Source organism: Taudactylus pleione, unplaced genomic scaffold (genome assembly GCF_031769625.1).
Source record: "Taudactylus pleione unplaced genomic scaffold, aTauple2 ptg000437l, whole genome shotgun sequence".
NCBI classification, from domain to species: Eukaryota; Metazoa; Chordata; class Amphibia; order Anura; family Myobatrachidae; genus Taudactylus; species Taudactylus pleione.
The window spans coordinates 4135001-4161504 of record NW_028284839.1 but is presented as its reverse complement, the minus strand read 5'-3'; the positions used below and the strand labels follow the sequence as shown (position 1 = coordinate 4161504).

General features: G+C 50.1%; 1 protein-coding gene across 7 annotated transcripts in view; it reads right to left on the bottom strand.

The window, feature by feature from the left end:
- Nucleotides 1-26504, bottom strand: part of KCNAB2 (potassium voltage-gated channel subfamily A regulatory beta subunit 2) — a 244950-nt gene that overhangs the window by 141622 nt on the left and 76824 nt on the right. For 5 of the 7 annotated variants that reach the window (XM_088447733.1, XM_088447738.1, XM_088447735.1 and 2 more), the window contains exon 3: nucleotides 6000-6041. The exons of the other annotated variants lie outside the window; for them this stretch is intronic. In XM_088447733.1, coding sequence (XP_088303859.1) covers nucleotides 6000-6041 — 42 coding nt within the window. The remainder of the gene's footprint in view (nucleotides 1-5999; nucleotides 6042-26504) is intronic. 7 annotated transcript variants of the gene reach the window in all.

Genomic DNA, 26504 nt, shown 5'->3' with positions numbered 1-26504 from the left:
TTCCTTGTCTGCATACAGAAAACACTACATTCCCAATGTTAAATTACACAGAAAAGTGGACTGTCTTCTTTAAAATTAGTTAATGTGATTGTATTACAATATATAAAGTTTGTTATTGAGAAATTCAGAAAAAATGTAGTGAAGTAAATTGTGCTTACTGTACCTGTCATCCTTAGGGTCAGTAATGTGGTGGTGGACAGGTGTGCGCTTCTGTTTGTCCACATATTTACATTCCATTGACCATAAATAATTTGATTTGGTGCTGGACCACCAACCTGAGGCACCCTTGCAAGTGTCCCAAGGCACCCCAGTGTGCCACGGCGCACAGTTTGGGAACCACTGCCCTACCCTATCTCCCTGATGCCTAACCCCAACTGCGCCCCCTAGTGCCTAAGCCTAACCTCCCCCTAACACCCAGATACTTACCTTCGGGATGCCGACGGTTGGGATACTGGATTTCGGCGGCTGTATTTACACCGTCTGCATCCCGCACACCATGCCGACTACATCATAGAGATAAATAGATAGATAACTATATGAGAAAAGTGTTTGCACTCCTCTTGAAACTTCACAAGTTGCGAGGTGCTCACTCTAGTGCGGCCAGCAGCCTACCAATCTAGTCAATTAATAGTTCCACAAGAGGGCACTCTCTTTCAAAAAATGTAAAACATTTTTATTAGTATGAACAAAGTCCATTAACTTCACAATAATGCTAATTTAGCAACATAGAAAACCTCTTCATCACCACCCAGTAAAAAGAATAAAATTGAACTCCTAGCTCAATCCAACTTGCTGCCAGCAGCCTTCAGGCTGATCCATATCAACACAGCGTTTGTATGGTGCATAACACAATCACGTATTGATTCTTAGTCCATCTGTCGACCTCGGTCCCCTTGTGTCAGGACCATTAAGAGGGGTTCCGGACTATAGGCAGACAGTAATTAGTTAGACAATGTCTAGATAGACACCAGATGTTAGAAAGTTAATAGTTAGACAAGGATAAAAGTTCGACACAGACAAAAGTCAGACACACTAAAGTTAGCCATGTAAAAAGTTCAACAGGTACAAAAGATCGACAGGGTCAAAAGTTCGACATGAAAAAGATTGACACAAAAATGGTCGACACATTGTTTTCATTTATTTTTTTAGGATTAGGGTTAGGTTTAGAGTTAGGGTTAGACACTTACCCCTACGGTTAGGGTTAGGCACTAGGAGGGAGGGTTAGGCACTTACTGGAGGGTTAGGCACTTACTGGAGGGTTAGGCACTTACTGGAGGGTTAGGCACTTACTGGAGGGTTAGGCACTTACTGGAGGGTTAGGCACTTACTGGAGGGTTAGGCACTTACTGGAGGGTTAGGCACTTACTGGAGGGTTAGGCTTAAAAACACAAAAATTATTGTCGACCATTTTCATGTTGAACTTTTGACCCTGTCGACCTTTTGTACCCGTCAAACTTTGTACATATCTAACTTTAGTGTGTCTGACTTTTTTTTGTGTCTAACTTTTTTCCCTGTCTAACTAATTACTGTCTATCTCTAATACCACACCCCGTTAAGAGACCAGCAGCATCACAACACCTCAACACGCTAAGAATAAACACTCATTCCCTGATGGCGATGAGACACAATGTCACTGACCATGTGGGAATAGATCTAAGACCCTCCTCCAAAAAGAGACTAGGTGGATTTTCCTTTTGGACATGCTTAGTCCTAAGGGTCTTAACAAAACAATGGGTCTCCACTGCTTTCTATAAATATACTATTAGGTTGGGGCATATGTGTATATTACTTTGAGCTTTTCATGTTTTATTCTGTGTAATTGTTTCATTGTCATAATTGGTATATAATATTTGTTGTATGCATTATCAGGAACGCACTGGCTGTAATGTTTCAGTACGGCATATCTCCGTTAGCGACATGATAACCGTGTGAGTATATGTGTATTTCTCTTCTAGGACGCTTATCTTGTTGTACTTTTTTTCGTTGCAATGCTTCTGTACCAGTCTTGTCTTAGTATGTATCTAGATGTTCTATGTTTTACATTTTTATGTATTAGTAATGTAGTCATGTATATTCAGTTGTTGGTAAGGTGATGGATGCATGTTGGTGAAGTCATCATGACACGTTTACAAGCGGGACTCTAGCCGGAAACTGGGGAGAAGAACGCGGAAACATGGTGGAGGGGAGCACTTATTTAAGGTCAGTTAGTTTTGTACTATTTGTGTCCTGATGAAAATGCTGTCGCATTGAAACGTCGACTTGGCTGGACTTATGTAGTGGTCGTCTATTAATCCTTGAGTGCCGCCATTACTGGTGTGTTGTGATTGGTGCATAGAATTTGCACAGTCTTCAGAGGGCAACGGGGTATGAAGTTATTATTTTATAGTGAGTGTCAGATCTCTACCTTGGAATGAAAATAAATAAATAAATAAATTATATATAATTTATATTTATTGTACCTGATTAGGTGGTGTAGAATGTCCCATATAAATTTTAATTGAAGCTGCAGCAACTAGGTGTGCTGTTGACTTCATTCCCCTTTTTAAATCTCCCAGACCTTTGATACTGACAAGCTTGCCATGGCCATTTTACAAACCCAACAAAATTTCAAACTGTTGGCTGTAATTAAATGTGGGCAATTACTAAATAAAAAGGTACCAGGCAGAAGAACATCAAAGCCTCAGGATTAGTCCCTTCGGGACAGTTCCAATCACTACCCTGAGATGGTAGCTAGCCGCTCCAATGGTAGTGTTATTAGCCCTTGTTTTTCTAAAAATATCATCCCTAACACTATCACTATGTAATGTTAAAAAAATGATGAGTTAAGAGTACCAGTTACAGGTTAGCTTAAGAGGGCACATAGTTTGCCCCCATTGCCGTACCACACTCCCGGAGAGAGAAAACACAATCAAAACATAACAAATTTCTGTGTCAGCAGGAAACTTGTAACTGCAACTAGACAATCTGCAAGAAAAGTGGGCACAGCGCCCACATTCTCATACAAAGGACCATTCAAATCACCTGCTGCATAAATCCTAAAACCAAACTGCACAAGTGTGAACGGTTCTTGCTCTTTACTGACCCCATCAAAAAAGTACCATACACCTCATTGGTGATTTTACCACACATCACTACTGCTTTCTTATTTTTTTTTTTTTTTTCAAACAGTAAGTGTTCTATAGAAACAATAAACAGGATATTAAGCTTATTGAAATGTCCAGCAGGCACACATTCCTATCCAAGCACAACTTTATGTCGCTCAGTTAGAACTTTACGTAAAAACTTAGGGGGTTTATGTACTAAGCCTTGGAGAGAGGTAAAGTGGACGGAGATGAAGTTCCAACCAATCAGCTCCTGTCATTGTTCAAACACAGTCTGTAAAGTGGCAGTTAGGAGCTGATTGGTTGGGACTTTCTCTCTCTCATAGGCTTAGTGCATCTCCCCCTTAGTTATTTATCAAACTTTATTTCTGTTTTTTCTCCTCCTGGTGGCGACCAAACAATACATCTTATTGCTTACCTGGTAGTTCTTCAGCCCTCACATTATTATAGTCCATTAAATCCCATGAGTCCTGTAACTTTACTATGTTCCCCTCTTGTGCTTTTATATTTTGGGAATTATTTTTGTTCTACACCAAAGCTCGCCTTCTCATTTTCTGGCATTGGCAACAGGACTGGAGCCAAAAAGTTTCCCACTTAGCAATAATAAACCTGTTTTACTCCTGATAAGTCTCTGTACTAGGCGACCACTGGTTTTGTCGTCCATTATAAAATAATTCTAAAAAGATAAAAGGAGCATTCCAAAAATGTGATAGATTTGGTATTTTGAGAGGTTCACAGGCTCAAAAACAATTGAATAGCTCCCGTCACTTTAGACGGGAGCAGCGGCCGTCACTTATGACTTGAATAAAACAATTCCCCCCAATAAGTGACGGATTGGATTATCGAAGTTGTTAAGAAACCAGTATTAAAACAGCTGGAGACAACATGTAATTGTCCTCTAAAAGAAAAGTATTTTGGATAGTTAGGCCTCTATTTACTAAGCCTTAGGTGGAGATAAAGCTCCTAACATGTCACAGGCTGTGCTTGAAAAAAAATGACATTTAGGAGCCGAATGGTTGGGACTTTATCTCCATCCAAGGCTTAGTAAATAGACCCCTTAAAGTCCATTATAGTCCAGGTTTTAAGGATATCCATGCTTGAGTCCAGATGGTCAAATCAAAGTGACTGAGGTACTAATTAAGTCGCCTGTGTGAAAACATGGATATCCTTAAAACGTGGACTGTAAGGGCGGAGTTTAGGAACCTCTGTTTCATACTATTCTTGCCATGAGTGCGGGGACGTGGTTGCATTTTTGCTCTTTCACCTTTGCCCTTTACATGTTGTGTTGTATTTTACTATACTGTACAGTTGATAATATACACTTGTATTTATTTGTATGCATAATATATTCTGGAATTCATTTTGGGTTGACTTACATCATACAAACAACCAGGGTATCCTGCAGTTGATACAAATTGAAATAAACATTTTATTGACACGTGTACTTTGTCTCTAGTGTCTCATTCCACCCATATGCAGTTGTCGTAGGAACCTGTACGGCACAAAGGCAGATTTGGGACGGGCAGATGTTTTTTCTTTCTTTTTAATTTTTTTTTTATTTGGTGCTTTATACATTAGTTGTGTTATCTAATAGATAACCATATAAAATTATTATAAAATTTTGGGTAGCCATCAACCATACAGATGAGTTCTCACACGCTGTTGCTCAAATTGCGGCAAACAGCCCCTCTCAGCGCGCCCTGTCACGTGAGACTCTGATTGCGCCAATCGACTCTTTTGTCCGAAAATTAGTCTCACCTGTAATGCAATGAGACCAGGACGCACCAGGAGAATGCACTGATTAAATCTGATGTGTGACACTTGTATATATGTGTGCGACTGAGTCTGTATCTGCATACGGGGTGCTACGAAGCAGCGGCCGCGGTTTTTATCCCACCCAAGTTCCATTGTGCCTCATTTACAGCTCTAGTTGCGCACAGATATGCAAGTGTCACACATCGAATTAATCAGCGTAGTTTCTTGGTGCGTGTTAGCAGCACTGTCTTGCGACCAAGTCACATTTTCAGCCGATAAAGTTGCAAAAAAGATGTTCGGTGCAAGCAGAGTCGCGGGGGACCTGGCAGCACGCGCACGCTGGGCGTCTTGCATCTCATACGGCGTATTTGAGGCTTGGTGTACGAGGATACATCTGTATACATGTTGATTATTTATACGGTTCAATATTTTGTATCGTCTTGTGGGATAAATAAGGATGTAGTGTTTCTATCATCATAGCTTTTATTTTTATCAGAGGAGCATAGTTATATGTGACATTGGATGAGTGGTGGGATAGCCTCTCACGAAGCCCCTTTATTTGCACAAAAGCGCATTGGTGGTCTGTTTCATCTCCTTTGGGATAAGTGTAATATCTACAGCTACATTAATTAATATATATATATATATATATATATATATATATATATATACACACACATATACACGCAGACACACACATATACACGCAGACACACACACATATACACATATATATATATATCTATATCATCCATTGATTGAGCAGAGGTTTATGTATGCAGGAGAGAGACTTATGCTTGTAATTTAATCTAATGTTCACCTGTTGGTTTGCTGTGAGACTGGGCTTAAGCACATTAACATTAGACTTCATTGCAAGGCACTTGTGTGATATACAGTACCATCCATATAAAACCTTGTCCAGAAGACATATACTTTAAACAAAAGCTCTTTCTGTATATTACACCTTTAATTGCCCAAATAATTTTAGTTATATCACAGCACGTTAAGAAATAAAACTAGAAATCAAAAGATACACACAGATCCAAAGCTACATTTTATAACAAAAATAAACAAACAAACAAAAAAAAGACTCATGCACTAGCAGTGTCCCATAGGAAAAACAGACAAATAGTACAATGGTACCTGTAAAACTGCAGCTGGCGCTTTGGACTCCCATATCGAGCACTTTGGAAGCATAGAGGAAAAGAGAGAAGAAAGATGCCACACATCACATTGCAGGTTCTGAACTGACACCTCAGTTATCATTATAGGCTTCCCCATGTGTACATTGCTTAAGGTGTAGTACAACAGCGCCACCTAGTGGCATGGCTTCCCTATGTGTACATTGCTCTAGGTGTTGTACAACAGCCTAGTGGCATGGCTTTGTTACGTGTGCATTGCTCTACCTGTAGTACAATGGCACCACCTAGTGGCATATATGAAAAACTCCATATGTAACTTTTCTAACTACACAAAGGATGTATCTATATAATCCCCATGAAGCAGCTCAATAAGAGCAGACACTAGATCACCATAGCGTTAATGCTATGTTACACTATATGCAGCAGCACCGGCAACCTCTAGAGCTGCAGTGTATCTCGGGCGCCCCGGTTCCAACGCCTCAGCCTCCTGTCTCCAAGCAACCAGCACAGGCTCTCCTAGGAGAAGTCATGCTCTCAGCAGTCAATCAGAATGGAAGGGCCATTATTTCCCAGAACGTGCAGGGCTGTCTGCGCCTCCCTTACACTAAACACCTGGGCAGCGGCGAAAAATCTCTGCCCATAGCCGCTGGAGGGGTGTAAATCGAAAATCCCTGGCGAAAAGCCATCACAAATCGCCTGTGGGAAAAAAAATACATGCTGCAAATTGCCACCAGAGTGCAAAACCGCTGCAAATTGCTGGCAGGTTGAAAACCACATGGACCAGCGGTTTGGAAAGAGATCCTGTACCAGCTGATGCTGCTTGACGGAAATCGCCAAATAATTAGCGATTATTTTTCTATTTTCTGTATTTTTTAATTGTATTATAATGTTTTATTATATATAATTTATATATTTATATTGTCTACATTAGTGAAAATGTATTAACATTTTAAAATGAGCTTATCCGTGACAGTAGTTTGATGTATATTAATATTAATTAATTTTTTTATCTATACTCCAGAGTAATTTCTTATTGCAATCTGCAGATCACATCCCTGAGTGAGTAATAAGTATTTGACCCTGCTGGGGTTCGAAGCTGTGAGAATGTATTGGGCAGAACCTCTATAAACATTAGCTCTCCCTTGCTGTAAGACACTGTACCTGGCTCTCACATAACAGATGTGTCTTCTCTAGACCACTATTCAAGGTTTAAGCATTCACCCACTCTAGCACCAGAGATATATCACTTTTTCCAAGTCCCCATCTGTGAGGTGAGTTGGGAACACCCCATTCTCCTTAGGCTGCTGTTTTTGTGTGCCCTTTGGTGACGCCCATAAATCACTTGTGGCCTGGTAGTTCCGAATCTTAAATCGCAAACTCAGCATTGGGACAGTTTCGTGGTGCCTTTAACTCTCCAGCACAGTAGACCGCCAGAGTCTTGTGCTTCTGATGGCTGCCTCAATTATACGGCTATCTGCTACTCTTGCCGAAGTATTCAGTCACGGCTTTAGCTGGCATAGGTCATCTCTTCCTCATTGCTGGTAGGCTCCCTTCATCATTAACCCTTTTGCTGCTGAAGGCCCTCTCACCCCTGTGCTGAGGCCATTTTGTGATCATGTGGTCACATTCCAACATCGCCGACTGTTTTATGCAGTACCCAGAGGCGGCTGAAGCCACGGGCTGACAGGGCCATTTTCGTACACGCGCCATTGCGTGAAGGGCGAAACCCTGCGCCCCCAGCTGCTGCCTGAGCTTGTCGTTACAGAAGTTCTTCGCCTGAAGGACCTGAGCTACAGTCGCTGGGCGGAGCCACAGGCAGCGGCGGAGTAGCGGTGAAGAGAGGGGATAAACTCCTCCCCTCACAGGCTCACGGTGCGCCACTGCAGTGTGAGCCTGTGTGGAGGAGAGGACCAGGCCGGCAGGAGAGGAGACGAGACCTCAAGGAGGGTTTAGGGGAAGGCTGTATTTAAAGGCAGTGTGATCTGTAGGGGGGCTGTGTGTAGGGGCAGTTTGATCTGTAGGTTGGCTGTGTGTGAGAGCAGTGTGATCTGTAGGGGGCAGTGTGATCTGTAGGTTGGCTGTGTGTGAGAGCAGTGTGATCTGTAGGGGGGGCTGTGTGTGAGAGCAGTGTGATCTGTAGGGGGGCTGTGTGTGTGAGAACAGTGTGATCTGTAGGGGGGGCTGTGTGTGTGTGTCAAGGCAGTGTGATCTGTAGGGGGATGTGTGTGAGAGCAGTGTGATCTGTAGGGGGGGCTGTGTGTTGGGGGGCAGTGTGATCTGTAGGGAGGCTGTGTGAGCAGTGTGATCTGTAGGGGGGGCTGTGTGTAGGGGCAGTGTGATCTGTAGGGGGGCTGTGTGTAGGGGCAGTGTGATCTGTAGGGGGGCTGTGTGTAGGGGCAGTGTGATCTGTAGGGGGGCAGTGTGATCTGTAGGGAGGCTGTGTGTGAGCAGTGTGATCTGTAGGGGGGGGCTGTGTGTAGGGGCAGTGTGATCTGTAGGGGGGCTGTGTGTGTGAGAACAGTGTGATCTGTAGGGGGGTTGTGTGTGAGAACAGTGTGATGTGTAGAGGGGGCTGTGTGTGTGAGAGCAGTGTGATCTGTAGGGGGGCTGTGTGTGAAGGCAGTGTGATCTGTAGGGGGGCTGTGTGTGTGAGAACAGTGTGATCTGTAGGGGGGGCTGTGTGTGTGAGAACAGTGTGATCTGTGGGGGGGGCTGTGTGTGTGAGAACAGTGTGATCTGTAGGGGGGCTGTGTGTGAAGGCAGTGTGATCTGTAGGGGGGCTGTGTGTGAAGGCAGTGTGATCTGTAGGGGGGCTGTGTGTGTGAAGGCTGTGTGATCTGTAGGGGGGTTGTGTGTGAGAGCAGTGTGATCTGTAGGGGGGCTGTGTGTGTGAGAGCAGTGTGATCTGTAGGGGGGCTGTGTATATGAAGGCAATGTGATCTGTAGGGGGATGTGTGTGAGAGCAGTGTGATCTGTAGGGGGGCTGTGTGTGTGAAGGCAGTGTGATCTGTAGGGGGGGCTGTGTGTAGGGGCAGTGTGATCTGTAGGGGGGCTGTGTGTAGGGGCAGTGTGATCTGTAGGGAGGCTGTGTGTAGGGGCAGTGTGATCTGTAGGGGGGCTGTGTGTAGGGGCAGTGTGATCTGTAGGGGGGCTGTGTGCGAGAGCAGTGTGATCTGTAGGGGGGCTGTGTGTGTGAAGGCAGTGTGATCTGTAGGGGGGGCTGTGTGTAGGGGCAGTGTGATCTGTAGGGGGGCTGTGTGTAGGGGCAGTGTGATCTGTAGGGGGGCTGTGTGTGAGAGCAGTGTGATCTGTAGGGGGGGCTATGTGTGAGAGCAGTGTGATCTGTAGGGGGGCTGTGTGTAGGGGCAGTGTGATCTGTAGGGGGGCTGTGTGTAGGGGCAGTGTGATCTGTAGGGGGGCTGTGTGTGAAGGCAGTGTGATCTGTAGGGGGGCTGTGTGTGAAGGCAGTGTGATCTGTAGTTGGGCTGTGTGTGAGAGCAGTATGATCTGTAGGGTGGCTGTGTGTGAAGGCAGTGTGATCTGTAGGGGGGCTGTGTGTAGGGGCAGTGTGATCTGTAGGGGGGCTGTGTGTGAGCAGTGTGATCTGTAGGGGGGGCTGTGTGTAGGGGCAGTGTGATCTGTAGGGGGGCTGTGTGTAGGGGCAGTGTGATCTGTAGGGGGGCTGTGTGTGAAGGCAGTGTGATCTGTAGGGGGGCTGTGTGTGAAGGCAGTGTGATCTGTAGGGGGGCTGTGTGTGAAGGCAGTGTGATCTGTAGGGGGGCTGTGTGTGAAGGCAGTGTGATCTGTAGGGGGGGCTGTGTGTGAAGGCAGTGTGATCTGTAGGGGGCTGTGTGTAGGAGCAGTGTGATCTGTAGGGGGGCTGTGTGTAGGAGCAGTGTGATCTGTAGGGGGGCTGTGTGTGAAGGCAGTGTGATCTGTAGGGGGGGCTCTGTGTAGGGGCAGTGTGATCTGTAGGGGGGCTGTGTGTGAAGGCAGTGTGATCTGTAGGGGGGCTGTGTGTGAAGGCAGTGTGATCTGTAGGGGGGGCTGTGTGTGTGAGAACAGTGTGATCTGTAGGGGGGGCTGTGTGTGTGAGAGCAGTGTGATCTGTAGGGGGGCTGTGTGTGTGAGAGCAGTGTGATCTGTAGGGGGGCTGTGTGTGAAGGCAGTGTGATCTGTAGGGGGGCTGTGTGTGTGAAGGCAGTGTGATCTGTAGGGGGGGCTGTGTGTAGGGGCAGTGTGATCTGTAGGGGGGCTGTGTGTAGGAGCAGTGTGATCTGTAGGGTGGCTGTGTGTAGGGGCAGTGTGATCTGTAGGGGGGCTGTGTTTGAAGGCAGTGTGATCTGTATGGGGGCTGTGTGTTGGGGGGCAGTGTGATCTGTAGGGGGGCTGTGAGAGCAGTGTGATCTGTAGGGGGGCTGTGTGTAGGGGCAGTGTGATCTGTAGGGGGGCTGTGAGAGCAGTGTGATCTGTAGGGGGGATGTGTAGGGGCAGTGTGATCTGTAGGGGGGGCTGTGTGTAGGGGCAGTGTGATCTGTAGGGGGGCTGTGTGTAGGGGCAGTGTGATCTGTAGGGGGGCTGTGTGTGAGAGCAGTGTGATCTGTAGGGGGGGCTGTGTGTAGGGGCAGTGTGATCTGTAGGGGGGCTGTTTGTAGGGGCAGTGTGATCTGTAGGGGGGCTGTGTGTGAAGGCAGTGTGATCTGTAGGGGGGCTGATCTGTAGGGTGGCTGTGTATGAAGGCAGTGTGATCTGTAGGGAGGGCTGTGTGTAGGGGCAGTGTGATCTGTAGGGGGGCTGTGTGTAGGGGCAGTGTGATCTGTAGGGGGGCTGTGTGTGAAGGCAGTGTGATCTGTACGGGGGCTGTGTGTGAAGGCAGTGTGATCTGTAGGGGGGCTGTGTGTGAAGGCAGTGTGATCTATAGGGGGGGCTGTGTGTTGGGGGGCAGTGTGATCTGTAGGGGGGCTGTGTGCGAAGGCAGTGTGATCTGTAGGGGGGCTGTGTGTGAAGGCAGTGTGATCTATAGGGGGGGCTGTGTGTAGGGGGGCTGTGTGTGAGAGCCGTGTGATCTGTAGGGGGGGCTGTGTGTGTGAAGGCAGTGTGATCTGTAGGGGGGTGTGTGTAGGAGCAGTGTGATCTGTAGGGGGGCTGTGTGTGAGAGCAGTGTGATCTGTAGGGGGGCTGTGTGTGAGAGCAGTGTGATCTGTAGGGGGGGCTGTGTGTGAGAGCAGTGTGATCTGTAGTGGGGGCTGTGTGTAGGGGCAGTGTGATCTGTAGGGGGGCTGTGTGTAGGAGCAGTGTGATCTGTAGGGTGGCTGTGTATGAGAGCAGTGTGATCTGTAGGGGGGCTGTGTGTGAGAGCAGTGTGATCTGTAGGGGGGCTGTGTGTAGGGGCAGTGTGATCTGTAGGGGGGCTGTGTGTGAAGGCAGTGTGATCTGTAGGGGGGCTGTGTGTGAAGGCAGTGTGATCTGTAGGGGGGCTGTGTGTGAAGGCAGTGTGATCTGTAGGGGGGCTGTGTGAAGGCAGTGTGATCTGTAGGGGGGCTGTGTGTGAAGGCAGTGTGATCTATATGGGGGGCTGTGTGTTGGGGGGCAGTGTGATCTGTAGGGGGGCTGTGTGTGAAGGCAGTGTGATCTGTAGGGGGGCTGTGTGTGAAGGCAGTGTGATCTGTAGGGGGGCTGTGTGTGAAGGCAGTGTGATCTATAGGGGGGGCTGTGTGTTGGGGGGCAGTGTGATCTGTAGGGGGGCTGTGTGTGAAGGCAGTGTGATCTGTAGGGGGGCTGTGTGTGAAGGCAGTGTGATCTATAGGGGGGGCTGTGTGTAGGGGGGCTCTGTGTGAGAGCAGTGTGATCTGTAGGGGGGGCTGTGTGTGTGAAGGCAGTGTGATCTGTAGGGGGGCTGTGTGTAGGAGCAGTGTGATCTGTAGGGGGGCTATGTGTGAGAGCAGTGTGATCTGTAGGGGGGCTGTGTGTGAGAGCAGTGTGATCTGTAGGGGGGGCTGTGTGTGAGAGCAGTGTGATCTGTAGGGGGGGCTGTGTGTAGGGGCAGTGTGATCTGTAGGGGGGCTGTGTGTAGGGGCAGTGTGATCTGTAAAGGGGCTGTGTGTGAAGGCAGTGTGATCTGTAGGGGGGGCTGTGTGTAGGGGCAGTGTGATATGTAGGGGGGGCTGTGTGTGAAGGCAGTGTGATCTGTAGGGGGGCTGTGTGTGTGAGAGCAGTGTGATCTGTAGGGGGGCTGTGTGTGAAGGCAGTGTGATCTGTAGGGGGGCTGTGTGTGTGAAGGCTGTGTGATCTGTAGGGGGGTTGTGTGTGAGAGCAGTGTGATCTGTAGGGGGGCTGTGTGTGTGAGAGCAGTGTGATCTGTAGGGGGGCTGTGTGTGTGAAGGCAGTGTGATCTGTAGGGGGATGTGTGTGAGAGCAGTGTGATCTGTAGGGGGGCTATGTGTGTGAAGGCAGTGTGATCTGTAGGGGGGGCTGTGTGTAGGGGCAGTGTGATCTTTAGGGGGGCTGTGTGTAGGGGCAGTGTGATCTGTAGGGGGGCTGTGTGTAGGGGCAGTGTGATATGTAGGGGGGCTGTGTGTGAAGGCAGTGTGATCTGTAGGGGGGGCCTGTGTGTAGGGGCAGTGTGATCTGTAGGGGGGCTGTGTGTAGGAGCAGTGTGATCTGTAGGGTGGCTGTGTATGAAGGCAGTGTGATCTGTAGGGGGGGCTGTGTGTAGGGGCAGTGTGATCTGTAGGGGGGCTGTGTTTGAAGGCAGTGTGATCTGTATGGGGGCTGTGTGTGAAGGCAGTGTGATCTATAGGGGGGGCTGTGTGTTGGGGGGCAGTGTGATCTGTAGGGGGGCTGTGAGAGCAGTGTGATCTGTAGGGGGGCTGTGTGTAGGGGCAGTGTGATCTGTAGGGGGGGCTGTGTGTAGGGGCAGTGTGATCTGTAGGGGGGCTGTGTGTAGGGGCAGTGTGATCTGTAGGGGGGCTGTGTGTGAGAGCAGTGTGATCTGTAGGGGGGCTGTGTGTGAGTGAGAGCAGTGTGATCTGTAGGGGGGGCTGTGTGTAGGGGCAGTGTGATCTGTAGGGGGGCTGTTTGTAGGGGCAGTGTGATCTGTAGGGGGGCTGTGTGTGAAGGCAGTGTGATCTGTAGGGGGGCTGTGTGTGAAGGCAGTGTGATCTGTAGGGGGGCTGTGTGTGAAGGCAGTGTGATCTGTAGGGGGGCTGTGTGTGAAGGCAGTGTGATCTATAGGGGGGGCTGTGTGTTGGGGGGCAGTGTGATCTGTAGGGGGGCTGTGTGTGAAGGCAGTGTGATCTGTAGGGGGGCTGTGTGTGAAGGCAGTGTGATCTATAGGGGGGCAGTGTGTAGGGGGGCTGTGTGTGAGAGCAGTGTGATCTGTAGGGGGGGCTGTGTGTGTGAAGGCAGTGTGATCTGTAGGGGGGCTGTGTGTAGGAGCAGTGTGATCTGTAGGGGGGCTGTGTGTGAGAGCAGTGTGATCTGTAGGGTGGCTGTGTATGAAGGCAGTGTGATCTGTAGGGGGGGCTGTGTGTAGGGGCAGTGTGATCTGTAGGGGGGCTGTGTTTGAAGGCAGTGTGATCTGTATGGGGGCTGTGTGTGAAGGCAGTGTGATCTATAGGGGGGGCTGTGTGTTGGGGGGCAGTGTGATCTGTAGGGGGGCTGTGAGAGCAGTGTGATCTGTAGGGGGGCTGTGTGTAGGGGCAGTGTGATCTGTAGGGGGGGGCTGTGTGTAGGGGCAGTGTGATCTGTAGGGGGGCTGTGTGTAGGGGCAGTGTGATCTGTAGGGGGGCTGTGTGTGAGAGCAGTGTGATCTGTAGGGGGGCTGTGTGTGAGTGAGAGCAGTGTGATCTGTAGGGGGGGCTGTGTGTAGGGGCAGTGTGATCTGTAGGGGGGCTGTTTGTAGGGGCAGTGTGATCTGTAGGGGGGCTGTGTGTGAAGGCAGTGTGATCTGTAGGGGGGCTGTGTGTGAGAGCAGTATGATCTGTAGGGTGGCTGTGTATGAAGGCAGTGTGATCTGTAGGGAGGGCTGTGTGTAGGGGCAGTGTGATCTGTAGGGGGGCTGTGTGTAGGGGCAGTGTGATCTGTAGGGGGGCTGTGTGTGAAGGCAGTGTGATCTGTAGGGGGGCTGTGTGTGAAGGCAGTGTGATCTGTAGGGGGGCTGTGTGTGAAGGCAGTGTGATCTGTAGGGGGGCTGTGTGTGAAGGCAGTGTGATCTGTAGGGGGGCTGTGTGTGAAGGCAGTGTGATCTGTAGGGGGGCTGTGTGTGAAGGCAGTGTGATCTATAGGGGGGGCTGTGTGTTGGGGGGCAGTGTGATCTGTAGGGGGGCTGTGTGTGAAGGCAGTGTGATCTGTAGGGGGGCTGTGTGTGAAGGCAGTGTGATCTGTAGGGGGGCTGTGTATGAAGGCAGTGTGATCTATAGGGGGGGCTGTGTGTAGGGGGGCTGTGTGTGAGAGCAGTGTGATCTGTAGGGGGGGCTGTGTGTGTGAAGGCAGTGTGATCTGTAGGGGGGCTGTGTGTAGGAGCAGTGTGATCTGTAGGGGGGCTATGTGTGAGAGCAGTGTGATCTGTAGGGGGGCTGTGTGTGAGAGCAGTGTGATCTGTAGGGGGGGCTGTGTGTGAGAGCAGTGTGATCTGTAGGGGGGGATGTGTGTAGGGGCAGTGTGATCTGTAGGGGGGCTGTGTGTAGGGGCAGTGTGATCTGTAAAGGGGCTGTGTGTGAAGGCAGTGTGATCTGTAGGGGGGGCTGTGTGTAGGGGCAGTGTGATATGTAGGGGGGCTGTGTGTGAAGGCAGTGTGATCTGTAGGGGGGCTGTGTGTGTGAGAGCAGTGTGATCTGTAGGGGGGCTGTGTGTGAAGGCAGTGTGATCTGTAGGGGGGCTGTGTGTGTGAAGGCTGTGTGATCTGTAGGGGGGTTGTGTGTGAGAGCAGTGTGATCTGTAGGGGGGCTGTGTGTGTGAGAGCAGTGTGATCTGTAGGGGGGCTGTGTGTGTGAAGGCAGTGTGATCTGTAGGGGGATGTGTGTGAGAGCAGTGTGATCTGTAGGGGGGCTATGTGTGTGAAGGCAGTGTGATCTGTAGGGGGGGCTGTGTGTAGGGGCAGTGTGATCTTTAGGGGGGCTGTGTGTAGGGGCAGTGTGATCTGTAGGGGGGCTGTGTGTAGGGGCAGTGTGATCTGTAGGGGGGCTGTGTGTAGGGGCAGTGTGATCTGTAGGGGGGCTGTGTGTAGGGGCAGTGTGATCTGTAGGGGGGCTGTGTGTAGGGGCAGTGTGATCTGTAGGGGGGCTGTGTGTAGGGGCAGTGTGATCTGTAGGGGGGCTGTGTGTGTGAAGGCAGTGTGATCTGTAGGGGGGGCTGTGTGATCTGTAGGGGGGGCTGTGTGTGAAGGCAGTGTGATCTGTAGGGGGGCTGTGTGTGAAGGCAGTGTGATCTGTAGGGGGGCTGTGTGTGACAGCAGTATGATCTGTAGGGTGGCTGTGTATGAAGGCAGTGTGATCTGTAGGGGGGGCTGTGTGTAGGGGCAGTGTGATCTGTAGGGGGGCTGTGTGTGAAGGCAGTGTGATCTGTAGGGGGGGCTGTGTGTTGGGGGGCAGTGTGATCTGTAGGGGGGCTGTGTGTGTGAAGGCAGTGTGATCTGTAGGGGGGGCTGTGTGTAGGGGCAGTGTGATCTGTAGGGGGGCTGTGTGTGAGAGCAGTGTGATCTGTAGGGGGGCTGTGTGTGAGAGCAGTGTGATCTGTAGGGGGGGCTGTGTGTAGGGGAAGTGTGATCTGTAGGGGGGCTGTGTGTGAGAGCAGTGTGATCTGTAGGGGGATGTGTGTGTGAGAGCAGTGTGATCTGTAGGGTGGCTGTGTGTGAATGCAGTGTGATCTGTAGGGGGGCTGTGTGTGAGAGCAGTGTGATCTGTAGGGGGGGCTGTGTGTGAGAGCAGTGTGATCTGTAGGGGGGGCTGTGTGCAGGGGCAGTGTGATCTGTAGGGGGGCTGTGTGTAGGGGCAGTGTGATCTGTAAAGGGGCTGTGTGTGAAGGCAGTGTGATCTGTAGGGGGGCTGTGTGTGTGAGAGCAGTGTGATCTGTAGGGGGGCTGTGTGTGAAGGCAGTGTGATCTGTAGGGCGGCTGTGTGTGTGAAGGCTGTGTGATCTGTAGGGGGGTTGTGTGTGAGAGCAGTGTGATCTGTAGGGGGGCTATGTGTGTGAAGGCAGTGTGATCTGTAGGGGGGCTGTGTGTGTGAAGGCAGTGTGATCTGTAGGGGGGCTATGTGTGTGAGAGCAGTGTGATCTGTAGGGGGGCTATGTGTGTGAAGGCAGTGTGATCTGTAGGGGGGGCTGTGTGTAGGGGCAGTGTGATCTTTAGGAGGGCTGTGTGTAGGGGCAGTGTGATCTGTAGGGGGGCTGTGTGTGAGAGCAGTATGATCTGTAGGGTGGCTGTGTATGAAGGCAGTGTGATCTGTAGGGAGGGCTGTGTGTAGGGGCAGTGTGATCTGTAGGGGGGCTGTGTGTAGGGGCAGTGTGATCTGTAGGGGGGCTGTGTGTGAAGGCAGTGTGATCTGTAGGGGGGCTGTGTGTGAAGGCAGTGTGATCTGTAGGGGGGCTGTGTGTGAAGGCAGTGTGATCTGTAGGGGGGCTGTGTGTGAAGGCAGTGTGATCTATAGGGGGGGCTGTGTGTTGGGGGGCAGTGTGATCTGTAGGGGGGCTGTGTGTGAAGGCAGTGTGATCTGTAGGGGGGCTGTGTGTGAAGGCAGTGTGATCTGTAGGGGGGCTGTGTGTGAAGGCAGTGTGATCTATAGGGGGGGCTGTGTGTTGGGGGGCAGTGTGATCTGTAGGGGGGCTGTGTGTGAAGGCAGTGTGATCTGTAGGGGGGCTGTGTGTGAAGGCAGTGTGATCTATAGGGGGGGCTGTGTGTAGGGGGGCTGTGTGTGAGAGCAGTGTGATCTGTAGGGGGGGCTGTGTGTGTGAAGGCAGTGTGATCTGTAGGGGGGCTGTGTGTAGGAGCAGTGTGATCTGTAGGGGGGCTATGTGTGAGAGCAGTGTGATCTGTAGGGGGGCTGTGTGTGAGAGCAGTGTGATCTGTAGGGGGGGCTGTGTGTGAGAGCAGTGTGATCTGTAGGGGGGGCTGTGTGTAGGGGCAGTGTGATCTGTAGGGGGGCTGTGTGTAGGGGCAGTGTGATCTGTAAAGGGGCTGTGTGTGAAGGCAGTGTGATCTGTAGGGGGGGCTGTGTGTAGGGGCAGTGTGATATGTAGGGGGGCTGTGTGTGAAGGCAGTGTGATCTGTAGGGGGGCTGTGTGTGTGAGAGCAGTGTGATCTGTAGGGGGGCTGTGTGTGAAGGCAGTGTGATCTGTAGGGGGGCTGTGTGTGTGAAGGCTGTGTGATCTGTAGGGGGGTTGTGTGTGAGAGCAGTGTGATCTGTAGGGGGGCTGTGTGTGTGAGAGCAGTGTGATCTGTAGGGGGGCTGTGTGTGTGAAGGCAGTGTGATCTGTAGGGGGATGTGTGTGAGAGCAGTGTGATCTGTAGGGGGGCTATGTGTGTGAAGGCAGTGTGATCTGTAGGGGGGGCTGTGTGTAGGGGCAGTGTGATCTTTAGGGGGGCTGTGTGTAGGGGCAGTGTGATCTGTAGGGGGGCTGTGTGTAGGGGCAGTGTGATATGTAGGGGGGCTGTGTGTGAAGGCAGTATGATCTGTAGGGGGGCCTGTGTGTAGGGGCAGTGTGATCTGTAGGGGGGCTGTGTGTAGGAGCAGTGTGATCTGTAGGGTGGCTGTGTATGAAGGCAGTGTGATCTGTAGGGGGGGCTGTGTGTAGGGGCAGTGTGATCTGTAGGGGGGCTGTGTTTGAAGGCAGTGTGATCTGTATGGGGGCTGTGTGTGAAGGCAGTGTGATCTATAGGGGGGGCTGTGTGTTGGGGGGCAGTGTGATCTGTAGGGGGGCTGTGAGAGCAGTGTGATCTGTAGGGGGGCTGTGTGTAGGGGCAGTGTGATCTGTAGGGGGGGCTGTGTGTAGGGGCAGTGTGATCTGTAGGGGGGGCTGTGTGTAGGGGCAGTGTGATCTGTAGGGGGGCTGTGTGTGAGAGCAGTGTGATCTGTAGGGGGGCTGTGTGTGAGTGAGAGCAGTGTGATCTGTAGGGGGGGCTGTGTGTAGGGGCAGTGTGATCTGTAGGGGGGCTGTTTGTAGGGGCAGTGTGATCTGTAGGGGGGCTGTGTGTGAAGGCAGTGTGATCTGTAGGGGGGCTGTGTGTGAGAGCAGTATGATCTGTAGGGTGGCTGTGTATGAAGGCAGTGTGATCTGTAGGGAGGGCTGTGTGTAGGGGCAGTGTGATCTGTAGGGGGGCTGTGTGTAGGGGCAGTGTAATCTGTAGGGGGGCTGTGTGTGAAGGCAGTGTGATCTGTAGGGGGGCTGTGTGTGAAGGCAGTGTGATCTGTAAGGGGGCTGTGTGTGAAGGCAGTGTGATCTGTAGGGGGGCTGTGTGTGAAGGCAGTGTGATCTATAGGGGGGGCTGTGTGTTGGGGGGCAGTGTGATCTGTAGGGGGGCTGTGTGTGAAGGCAGTGTGATCTGTAGGGGGGCTGTGTGTGAAGGCAGTGTGATCTATAGGGGGGGCAGTGTGTAGGGGGGCTGTGTGTGAGAGCAGTGTGATCTGTAGGGGGGGCTGTGTGTGTGAAGGCAGTGTGATCTGTAGGGGGGCTGTGTGTAGGAGCAGTGTGATCTGTAGGGGGGCTGTGTGTGAGAGCAGTGTGATCTGTAGGGTGGCTGTGTATGAAGGCAGTGTGATCTGTAGGGGGGGCTGTGTGTAGGGGCAGTGTGATCTGTAGGGGGGCTGTGTTTGAAGGCAGTGTGATCTGTATGGGGGCTGTGTGTGAAGGCAGTGTGATCTATAGGGGGGGCTGTGTGTTGGGGGGCAGTGTGATCTGTAGGGGGGCTGTGAGAGCAGTGTGATCTGTAGGGGGGCTGTGTGTAGGGGCAGTGTGATCTGTAGGGGGGGGCTGTGTGTAGGGGCAGTGTGATCTGTAGGGGGGCTGTGTGTAGGGGCAGTGTGATCTGTAGGGGGGCTGTGTGTGAGAGCAGTGTGATCTGTAGGGGGGCTGTGTGTGAGTGAGAGCAGTGTGATCTGTAGGGGGGGCTGTGTGTAGGGGCAGTGTGATCTGTAGGGGGGCTGTTTGTAGGGGCAGTGTGATCTGTAGGGGGGCTGTGTGTGAAGGCAGTGTGATCTGTAGGGGGGCTGTGTGTGAGAGCAGTATGATCTGTAGGGTGGCTGTGTATGAAGGCAGTGTGATCTGTAGGGAGGGCTGTGTGTAGGGGCAGTGTGATCTGTAGGGGGGCTGTGTGTAGGGGCAGTGTGATCTGTAGGGGGGCTGTGTGTGAAGGCAGTGTGATCTGTAGGGGGGCTGTGTGTGAAGGCAGTGTGATCTGTAGGGGGGCTGTGTGTGAAGGCAGTGTGATCTGTAGGGGGGCTGTGTGTGAAGGCAGTGTGATCTGTAGGGGGGCTGTGTGTGAAGGCAGTGTGATCTGTAGGGGGGCTGTGTGTGAAGGCAGTGTGATCTATAGGGGGGGCTGTGTGTTGGGGGGCAGTGTGATCTGTAGGGGGGCTGTGTGTGAAGGCAGTGTGATCTGTAGGGGGGCTGTGTGTGAAGGCAGTGTGATCTGTAGGGGGGCTGTGTGTGAAGGCAGTGTGATCTATAGGGGGGGCTGTGTGTAGGGGGGCTGTGTGTGAGAGCAGTGTGATCTGTAGGGGGGGCTGTGTGTGTGAAGGCAGTGTGATCTGTAGGGGGGCTGTGTGTAGGAGCAGTGTGATCTGTAGGGGGGCTATGTGTGAGAGCAGTGTGATCTGTAGGGGGGCTGTGTGTGAGAGCAGTGTGATCTGTAGGGGGGGCTGTGTGTGAGAGCAGTGTGATCTGTAGGGGGGGCTGTGTGTAGGGGCAGTGTGATCTGTAGGGGGGCTGTGTGTAGGGGCAGTGTGATCTGTAAAGGGGCTGTGTGTGAAGGCAGTGTGATCTGTAGGGGGGGCTGTGTGTAGGGGCAGTGTGATATGTAGGGGGGCTGTGTGTGAAGGCAGTGTGATCTGTAGGGGGGCTGTGTGTGTGAGAGCAGTGTGATCTGTAGGGGGGCTGTGTGTGAAGGCAGTGTGATCTGTAGGGGGGCTGTGTGTGTGAAGGCTGTGTGATCTGTAGGGGGGTTGTGTGTGAGAGCAGTGTGATCTGTAGGGGGGCTGTGTGTGTGAGAGCAGTGTGATCTGTAGGGGGGCTGTGTGTGTGAAGGCAGTGTGATCTGTAGGGGGATGTGTGTGAGAGCAGTGTGATCTGTAGGGGGGCTATGTGTGTGAAGGCAGTGTGATCTGTAGGGGGGGCTGTGTGTAGGGGCAGTGTGATCTTTAGGGGGGCTGTGTGTAGGGGCAGTGTGATCTGTAGGGGGGCTGTGTGTAGGGGCAGTGTGATCTGTAGGGGGGCTGTGTGTAGGGGCAGTGTGATCTGTAGGGGGGCTGTGTGTAGGGGCAGTGTGATCTGTAGGGGGGCTGTGTGTAGGGGCAGTGTGATCTGTAGGGGGGCTGTGTGTAGGGGCAGTGTGATCTGTAGGGGGGCTGTGTGTGTGAAGGCAGTGTGATCTGTAGGGGGGGCTGTGTGATCTGTAGGGGGGGCTGTGTGTGAAGGCAGTGTGATCTGTAGGGGGGCTGTGTGTGAAGGCAGTGTGATCTGTAGGGGGGCTGTGTGTGACAGCAGTATGATCTGTAGGGTGGCTGTGTATGAAGGCAGTGTGATCTGTAGGGGGGGCTGTGTGTAGGGGCAGTGTGATCTGTAGGGGGGCTGTGTGTGAAGGCAGTGTGATCTGTAGGGGGGGCTGTGTGTTGGGGGGCAGTGTGATCTGTAGGGGGGCTGTGTGTGTGAAGGCAGTGTGATCTGTAGGGGGGGCTGTGTGTAGGGGCAGTGTGATCTGTAGGGGGGCTGTGTGTGAGAGCAGTGTGATCTGTAGGGGGGCTGTGTGTGAGAGCAGTGTGATCTGTAGGGGGGGCTGTGTGTAGGGGAAGTGTGATCTGTAGGGGGGCTGTGTGTGAGAGCAGTGTGATCTGTAGGGGGATGTGTGTGTGAGAGCAGTGTGATCTGTAGGGTGGCTGTGTGTGAATGCAGTGTGATCTGTAGGGGGGCTGTGTGTGAAGGCAGTGTGATCTGTAAGGGGCAGTGTGATCTGTAGGGGTGCTGTGTGTTGGGGGGCAGTGTGATCTGTAGGGGGGCTGTGTGCGAGAGCAGTGTGATCTGTAGGGGTGCTGTGTGTCGGGGCAGCAGTGTGATCTGTAGGGGGTCTGTGTGCGAGAGCAGTGTGATCTGTAGGGGGGCTGTGTGTTGGGGGGCAGTGTGATCTGTAGGGGGTCTGTGTGCGAGAGCAGTGTGATCTGTAGGGGGGCTGTGTGTCGGGGCAGCAGTGTGATTTATAAGTGGGCAGTGAGATTTTTGAGGGGGGTTTGTGCAATTTTATGAGGGGAGGCTGCTGTATGTGATCAGAAGCACAGGGTTTTATAACTCGATGCTTCGCGCATAAATCACTGTGTGTGCACCTAAAATGAAAATGCTTACTATGTGCACTTACTGCATTAAATGAGGAACCACACAAGATAGGAGTTATGTGCTTCAGTTCCCCCTCCCCGATAGATTGCAGTTTTAAACAGACTACCCTCTCAAGCAAGTGTACCTCATGAGTGTGTGGGCCAATATGGGGCACACTGTGCCCCTCCCCCATCTATGGAAAACATGTGTTTTCCGTAGCACAGGGTAACACTGTCCGGCAATCACCAGACAATAAGTAAAAAGGTTACCCCCCCTTTCTGATAAGGCTGCCCCTTCATTGTTGGATGCCAAAGTTGGGGGAAGATATTCCCCATCCCTGTACTCCATGATTTTTCCATAGTGCAGGGAGGTGTGCCTGGTAAAAAACACTGATCGCCCTCTCTTGGGGCACATAGAGGACTCCTCACCTTCAAACGAGAGTGCCCCCATCTTTTTAGGTGCTGGGCTTGGTAAGATAGAGGGACTTAAATTCCCTACACCCACACTTTTCTCTTCAACAAAAGTGCACCAACGGCAGCCCCTACCGATTGGGGAAAGATCAAAGCTTTTCTTATTTTCTTTAGCCCCTCGCTATGGAGGACAATTGGAGCTAATACTCTGAAGTCTGGCTATATATCCGGTGGACAAGCCCCATTTGTCTTGGATTTCCTCTAACTGCCTTAAACTCAATCGCTCAAAAACTGAGGCATTAATGGTTCTGCAGAAAATGGAATAACCCGCACCGATCGATATTATTACTATTAGGAAGGACCTATAATAATAATATATCAAAAGTGTCAGTTGGAATGATTGAATATGAGTTGATGTAAGGAGGTGTACCCTGGAATATAATTAACAGTGTAAAGCAATACGAAAAGAACAAGATATTCCTTAATGGGGCACACACGGACCAATAATGACTACTATAATATGAGTCTAACAGTTAAGAAAGTGACAAAAATATTAAAATATAACTTTTATTAAATTAATTGTTCTACAAGCTAATTACCCAACATCTCTGCTCACAACGAGAAACTCTCTCGTGCAGCCTAGTTGTTATCCTACACTCAGAAATGTCCTTTGCGCCACTCAGTTATGCCGGGTACACACTACACCAGTGATTTTCAACCTTTTTCAACTTGCGGCACACCGAACAAGATTTTAAAATTGCTAAGGCACATCATCAGTCCCTCATGGGGAAAAAAACAAAAACACAAACACACACATTGGCCCCCATGGGAAAAAAACACTAACAAATTAGCCCCCCACAGGAAAAAACAGACATTGGCCCTCGCTGAAAAACAAACACATTACGCCCCCAAGAGAAATAAATAAAACACATTGGGCCCCACAGAAAAAAAATAAAATAAAACACAACGGCACCACAGAATAAAATATAAAACAAAATGGTCCCCACAGAAAGAAAATATACGCACACATATTGGCCCCCACAGAAAAAAGAACAATCACATTGGCTGGCCCTCACAGAAAAAAAACAAATAATAATAATAATAATAAAAAAAAAAAAAGTTAGCGAGGGCCATGCTGCCAAATGCAGCATGGCTCCCGTTATCACGCCATTGCTCCCGGCATCGGCAAATGTGTATACACTTGCCGATGTCGGGACCCCATGCACAAAAGATCGGCTGGGTACACATCGTTAAATGTGTACCCAGGATTAGTATATCTCCAAAATCTGTTACAGAATGAAATGCAAAAAAAAACCTCACATCTACAAAACATACAAATATACTGTATCTCACACAAAACACTGCAAAAGCATGGGTTCATCTGGTCATAAGCTCCCATATTGGGCATGGCAACTCCCTGGTTATTGGTCTTCTCCTTACCAGACATTCATCCTACATGGGTTTCTTATTGGCTTTGTTACAGGCAACCAATCTAGCATCACATACATCTCTTCCCTTGTATAAAAATCTGGCAACTTCACCTCCCCACTCAAAATATGCCCCTCTCATTCACATAACCAGTACATAAGGAATATTTTTGTCTGGCTGTATACCTTCCTGTAATCTCACTTACGTAAGTAAACTTGTCAAAACCACTTTAACACCCCTAAAGCTCTTTTATCTAATTACCACCACTTTACACAGCATACGCAGAACCTCTTCCAATATTCAGCCTACTGACCCCCAAACCTACATTACTGTGAGACTGGACCATATAACTGCACTAAAGGCCTGATTCAGCATGGATCACTATTGCGATAGCGTACGGAGACGGCCGATAGTTGCGTACTGAACATGCAGCGCGCGTGTTACCATTGCGATCGCTCTGCGTTCACCTACGCAGATACAAAGCCATCTAAGACAGAGGGATGGGACGTCAGCGTTTGGGGGGTGGTGAAGGGGGAGTGGTTGGAGAAAGGCAGACGTGCCAGTCCATTTGAACGCTGTTACAGGGGCGTGTATAAATTAGCCACTGCGATGGCATATGCAGCTTGAGTGCTCACTGCGTGCGACGAGGTTAGCAATTTCTGCGTAAGGTTAGACATGTTATAACTGTATGTGAGCCGCCGATGTTCCCGATGTATACGCAGGATTGCAAAGTATTACGGATGTGTGAAAGCGGTAGTGAGCGTCTCTATGCCAGCTTTGGGCGTCTCTATACTGGCTTTGCGATTGCAGTCATTACCATATTTTCGCAGCAGACCTGCGTGTGTAATCGCAGCTGCGATCCGGAATGAATCAGACCCCAAGCACTTTGGGCTCCATTAAATAACCAGTCATAACCCCTCTAGCACTTGTGTCTAATGCTATATGGTGTTGTCTTACCACTGTTTCTGAAGAAACTCTTACACCATACGACGTAAGCAGTGTGGCCCCCATTGCCGGCAACAAGGACCCAGAATTGCCTTCCAGGCTTTGGCGAGTCCCTGCCGGGTTTAAGCGCAACTCGCAGACGGCCATCGCACATGCGCATTAGCCAGTAACCCCTTACCAGCAGGGCTATTATGCTGCCGCCCACACACCAGTAGACACCGTGGTGGAGGAGGACACTGCTGCACAGGTAACGGATGGTAAATACTGGCAGCATATTCGTAAGGATCACAATGATACTATGATACTAAACAAAATAGTAACTAGTATCCAACTAGTATAATTCCTTTACCTTTGCAAAATGCAGCAATTCACCTCATATCCCTTCTCATTATCCTATAAATTGTAAGCAGGGCCGTCTTATCCTTGTTTGTTCTATGCTCAGCTTGGTGTTAGTAGGGTTTCTGTCCCAATGGTACAGCGCAGTGGAGTTGGCTGGAACTATATAATCGGCCAAAATAATATGCGCGAGTGCGTAGTTAGTGTGTGATCAAGATAGGCTCCATAGCCAATAGCTTATACGAATTCCCTATCATCTCAGTCTAATAAACAATTGTTGTGCCCACTGGTAGCTCTCACTTACCTAGGATGTCTCACCTATAGCTGAGCTTCCAGACATACACCATATTTTTCTCAGTTCTTAACACTAAAGTCAGAGGAACACTGCCATCTGGTGGACAATCCAGATTCCTGAGTACTTATATCTTCTCTATGATCTATCTCAGTGGTTCTCAAACTCGGTCCTCAGGACCCCACACAGGCCACGTTTTCCAGGTCACCCAGCAGGTGCACAGGTGTAGCCATTACTCAGTGACATTTAAAAAAAAAAAAAAAAAAAACACAGGTTGAGCTAATTATTTCACTTGTGATTCTGTGAGGAGACCTGGAAAACATGCCCTGTTTGGGGTCCTGAGGACCGAGTTTGAGAACCTGTGATGTATCTTATAATCACAGCTCTTGAGGGGAATCAGTGATTAGCCAAGGAACAAAAAGGCTTTTGACATAAATTGTGTGACATAATCTATGTTATAAAATCATATCTAATTCATAACCCTACCAAGCTCCCTTTCTCAGATAAATTCTTCATTATAACAGAATGCATCGCATACAGAAGACACACTGACAAGGGACTGCGGTCAATTTTTTTCGGAGGGAAGTATAAATCTGCTTCCATATTCAATACACAGTGACTGCCCTCATTATAAGTGCACTGTGATTCCTCTCCCTCTGATTGGCCAAATTCACCTGCTTCTTGGCGTTTTTTTGGTGTTGCTGTTTGGCCATATCTAACGGATGGGAATCGCCAGTGGTTTAAAAAATAAAACAAGACTGTCCAAACCTCCAGCAAGTGTCTACTAAATTCACCCCTAAAGCTTACACCATATTTATTACTACTTTGGAGTTTCATGGTTACAATCTGTGCGACAATTCTAGGTTCAGTTGAAAAGGTTTCTTAATTCATTTTCAATACTTCCACCTCCTTACCCTATCTTCCACTTATTCCTCTGCTCATACTGCCCATTATTCTCACCCACATCGTGTTCCGACATGGGCCTGTCCTCTGCTCTTCCCCTGCCTTTCTGACATAGTTGTGTTTGTCTTATTTTTTTTTTAAATAAAGATAATTGACACTTAGCGGAATTTAATTAGAGCACTAGGCCCATGGCGACCCTCGCCACATTGGCTATTGCCTACCACCCACCAAGCACCATAAAAACTTGCATGGTGCTTGGTTTGTAGCAGTGTTCCATGAACCATGATAGGGTTCACTATCTCAAGGGTTCTTGCCTTATTGGGCTTCAACCCTTACCTCTCCCACCCTCCACCCCTCCTAACGTTTTCTCCTCCTCTCCCCTGCTCTTAATCTATGAAACAAGTTTAATGTTTGTTTTTTTAAGTACTTTCACTAAACAACCTCAGACAGGTGCGGCAAACTCACTTAGAAGACGGTACTTGGTGGTCTACAGAAGGAGAAGAGAGAGTAGTTTTCTTATAGTAAGTAATCACTGACAGTAACCTAAAGGCACTTCTGGTCACCGTCTCTCTCATGTATTAAGGAGTGCAGTGGAGTTGCCGGGATTACACTCCCCCCTCCCAGAGTAAATAATTCTCTCAGACCTGTTTTTGCTTTGGCTGACTGTAGGAAGTGA